This window comes from Oryza glaberrima, chromosome 10, assembly GCF_000147395.1.
Source record: "Oryza glaberrima chromosome 10, OglaRS2, whole genome shotgun sequence".
Lineage (NCBI taxonomy): Eukaryota > Viridiplantae > Streptophyta > Magnoliopsida > Poales > Poaceae > Oryza > Oryza glaberrima.
The window spans coordinates 17,401,514-17,405,886 of NC_068335.1; the positions used below are offsets into that span (position 1 = coordinate 17,401,514).

The following is a 4,373-nucleotide window of genomic DNA, read 5'->3' on the forward strand; positions in this document are numbered from 1 at the left end:
CGCCTCTCTCGCAAAACTCACCCAAAAGAGCAGCGTCGCCTCTCCTCCTCCTCCCTATCCCCTACGCTTCCAGAACCTTCTCGAAGCTCCCGCTCCCCCCCCCCCTTCCGCTCCAATGGCGAAGGAACCGATGCGCGTGCTCGTCACCGGCGCCGCAGGTACGGACGGCGTCGCGCTCGCCTCACTTCCCCCTCGTTCTCTTGGTTTGCCGACGCGATCTCGTGCGGGGGGCGGTGGCTCGGATCTGGCTGCAGATCCGCGCCGATCCAGTGGAGGGTTTCGAGTGTGGTGGTTGTAGATAGCTAGATCTCGTTGTGTGGCGGTTGATCTGGTTGGGGGGGGGGGGGTGCGGATTATTTAGTGGGAGAAGGTCACTGGCGTGATTTGATTTCGGTACTAAGTTTTGTGGTTCGTGGATTGGATGAGCTCATCTGATGGTGGGTTGTATTAGATCTGGTTATTATGGTCGCTTGATCTGGTTTTTCGGGGGACTGATTTTGCTTAGTTTGTGATAGTTGACTCGAGTTTGTGTTAAGTCTGTGCATGAGGTTTTAGTGGGGGTTTAGTGGAGATCCATGTGTATTTCTTTTGATCTGTAGGGGTTTGAGTGGTTTGAAATGGATCATGGTGTCGATTTGATGAGTGGTAGTGTGGGATTCCATAGTTAGAGGTGGGAGGTTAGTCTTATAGGTTAAAAGGGTTTAGGAGGGTTTACCTATTAATCTGTTAATCAAATGATCCGATGGGAGCTAGTCACAGTTGTGAGCTTGGTTCTCAAAGACATACACTGATAACTTGAGATGTTTGCCTTGAAACATGCATTTAATTTAGTTTAGCTCTGGAGGGTGTGTCCCTTCAATTTGCCCCACAAAACTGTTTGGGATCGGGTTTGTATTCCGTCAAGTTCTGGCATGTCTTATCCCAGCTCAGGATTCAACTGCAAAAATTATCATGCATCCATATAGTGATAGTGACTTTGATCCAAAATTCCGTCGTAGATTCTCCATCTGGGATTTGGCAGGATATCTTGGCATTTAAACATTTAAATCTAAATAATTAAATTGCATTGCACATGCTTAATAAGTGGGATTAGCACCAAATTGTAGGGTACTAATAAGGAAAAGGCTATGCATACTAACTTTTTCTTACTAAATTCTTATTACTAACACTGATATGTCATGCTATGAGTGCGTCTAAATTTTTTATAACTTCCATCTACTAAAACCAAATGGTTGAGATGATTGTTAGTAAAAGTTTAGTAAGAAAAATTTAGTACGTGTAGCAGTGCTCGTACTAAAAATTGATCTACACAAGTTGGGGTTCTTAAACCAAGATATAGATGGTTTTTGTATATCCATCTCATTCTAATCTCTTGTCTAGTGTGATCCATAGTTAGAATTGCTAAATTGCTATAAATATTTTCTTTCAACAGCTGAAAACTATCACTGTCTTGTTAACTTAAACTAGTTTGCCTTCATTGTTATGAAAGCTTCATTTTTCTGATGTATGCTTATGCCAGGTGGGAACCTAGCTGGCAATTAATTGAATTAGTTAGTTCAATCTGATGTGGTGTGCACTTCACAAACACTTTTGTAATGTGGTCTGAGGTCCTCTTGTACGTGGAAAGGGGTGCTTTGTTCTCCACTTGGGAGCTCGGGCATTGGAAATGTAACTGATTGTTGGTTAGTACACTCTGAATCCCACTCTTAGCCAGGTTGGATCAGGTGAAGCCCTGAGGAGGGGCCACTAGCTTTCTTTTGGGTGCTTTCACGAATGATGATAATAGGTGATATGGTAATCAGCATGAAAACAAATGTATTTTTTTATGCTCATCTGGAAATGTAGCAGTATTTGAAAGCTGACGGTTTGCACTTCATATGGAATGCAATACCATTGTTGCTTGTGTGTCTTAAGAAATTTGCACCCAGGGGCTTTCTTTTGTGAGCTAATTCATTCTTTTATTCCGCAGGACAAATTGGATATGCTCTTGTCCCCATGATTGCTAGGGGTGTGATGTTGGGTGCTGACCAGCCTGTTATTCTACACATGCTTGACATTCCACCAGCTACTGAATCTCTTAATGGCCTTAAGATGGAGCTGGTTGATGCTGCATTTCCTCTTTTGAAGGGTAAGCTGGTTCATTGAACTCAATTTGTTTTTAAACTGTCAGCATGCTTGCTGATGTTTAAACTTTTCTGTTTTGGTGTTGTAGGAATTGTCGCAACAACTGATGTTGTGGAGGCCTGCACTGGTGTGAATGTTGCGGTTATGGTTGGTGGGTTCCCCAGGAAGGAGGGAATGGAAAGGAAGGATGTTATGTCAAAAAATGTCTCCATCTACAAATCCCAAGCTTCTGCTCTTGAGGCTCATGCAGCCCCTAACTGCAAGGTATGGAAATATTTCAAATGTAGTTTGCAATTTACTGCAATGATTGTCAAGTTGCCAGCATTGCTCTCACCTTGAGTAGCAATCATATGTAATGCTATAATGCATAATAATTCAGTCTTATCATCATTTATAGTTTATGAGATTGATCACTCCATTATTTTCCTATTTGATTATGCATTACCAAATTCAATTATTTTAAACTTGAAAAAGCACTTATCAAATTCAATTATTTTGAAGTTGCCTGTAAATCCATGTGAAGTTCATTCTTTCTCAACTTTCTAATTAGAGATTTATAATGTTCGGCTGTACCTTTTATTTTTCAGGTTCTGGTAGTTGCCAATCCAGCAAACACCAACGCTCTCATCTTAAAAGAATTTGCTCCATCCATCCCTGAGAAGAACATTACTTGCCTCACCCGTCTTGACCACAACAGGGCACTTGGCCAGATCTCTGAAAAACTTAATGTCCAAGTTACTGATGTGAAGAATGCGATCATCTGGGGCAACCACTCATCCACCCAGTACCCTGATGTTAACCACGCCACTGTGAAGACTCCCAGTGGAGAGAAGCCTGTCAGGGAACTTGTTGCTGATGATGAGTGGTAAATCAGAAATGCTGCATATTAAAAAAAAGTAGTTTTTGTTTTTGTTCATATTTCCATTGCATATGGATTCAATGGTGGTCTCTCAAACAGGTTAAATACGGAATTCATCTCTACCGTCCAGCAGCGTGGTGCCGCCATCATCAAGGCGAGGAAGCAATCCAGTGCCCTATCTGCTGCCAGCTCTGCATGCGATCACATTCGTGACTGGGTTCTTGGCACTCCTGAGGTCTGTTTGGCCTTTTGACATTCCATGTCTTTTCCTCCTAATTTTACTTTAGACATTTCCCTCAATTCGGTCCTAATTATTCATCAACACGTTCAACTTTTCACCACAGGGAACATTTGTCTCCATGGGTGTGTACTCTGATGGTTCGTATGGTGTGCCTGCTGGTCTGATCTACTCGTTCCCAGTAACATGCAGTGGTGGCGAATGGACGATTGTTCAGGGTATGCTTGCTTACCTTCTTTCTACATGTTCATGGGCTGTCTGTTAAAATGTGCCAATGTATAGAGTATTGTGCTGATTATGTCGCAACAGTTTACAAATGCCTGATGATCTATCGTTTCTTACAGGTCTCCCGATCGACGAGTTCTCAAGGAAGAAGATGGACGCGACCGCCCAGGAGCTGTCGGAGGAGAAGACGCTCGCTTACTCATGCCTCAACTAAAACTAAGCAATACCCAGAGGACAGATAGTGAGCGATTGCCCGCTCCCGTGTTTTTGAATAAAAGAGACTTTTAAGTTCCATCACATAGAAACTGTTTATCTCAGCCCGCTGCACATCGCGAGATGTGGAGCGCAGATGCCGTTGCTGGTTTTACTCCAGTGTGTATTGAGGCTTTGTACTAGCTCCCTTTTTTTTGCCTGGTGATTCGCAGGACATGTGCTGAAAACATTGAACCCATTTGACATCTGATTGAATCATGGACCAGTAGCAAGTACATTTTGCGAAAGCATAATCTGCATCGGGCTTGGGCTGGTGGTTGAACTTTCTGCCACATGGCCCATGGAAACGTGAGGCGCGCTGTTACTGAATTTTTTTCATTTTAAAATTTTTATTTTTTAATATTTACAGAAGTAGGGTCAAATATTTACAGAATTAGACCCTACTGCTCAGCGGTAGGGTGACGTGAGGGACGAACAAGTTGAAAAAAAAAACTAGAAAAATACATTTTTGGTAGGGCAAAAATTACATTTACCCCGTTTGAAGCCCTTGTAGAGGGCGGCAAGGGACCTAAGTACAAAATGCACACACCTTGTCGCTCTCCACTTGGACGGCTGGGGCCATTTATGTAAATATTTTAGATGATATAATATTTTTGTAAATATTAAAAAAAATTAAAAATGAAAAAAAATGTGCTGATTACGTGTTGCGTTTTG

General features: G+C 42.3%; 1 protein-coding gene across 1 annotated transcript; it reads left to right on the forward strand.

Moving 5' to 3' along the window:
• Window positions 1–3,946, forward strand: LOC127752469 (malate dehydrogenase, cytoplasmic). The gene is made up of 7 exons (XM_052277849.1): window positions 1–158; window positions 1,970–2,128; window positions 2,213–2,388; window positions 2,712–2,989; window positions 3,083–3,218; window positions 3,328–3,439; window positions 3,566–3,946. The coding sequence occupies exons 1-7, from the start codon at window positions 116–118 to the stop codon at window positions 3,658–3,660; spliced, it is 999 nt and encodes a 332-aa protein (XP_052133809.1). The 5' UTR covers window positions 1–115; the 3' UTR covers window positions 3,661–3,946.
• The last annotated feature ends 427 nt before the right edge of the window (window positions 3,947–4,373 follow it).

Coding starts and splice junctions, on each gene's coding strand:
- LOC127752469 (XM_052277849.1), top strand. CDS start 116: ATGGCGAAGGAACCGATGCGCGTGCTCGTCACCGGCGCCGCAG. Junction 2,129..2,212: donor TGCATTTCCTCTTTTGAAGG/GTAAGCTGGTTC, acceptor TTGGTGTTGTAG/GAATTGTCGCAACAACTGAT. Junction 2,389..2,711: donor ATGCAGCCCCTAACTGCAAG/GTATGGAAATAT, acceptor TTTATTTTTCAG/GTTCTGGTAGTTGCCAATCC.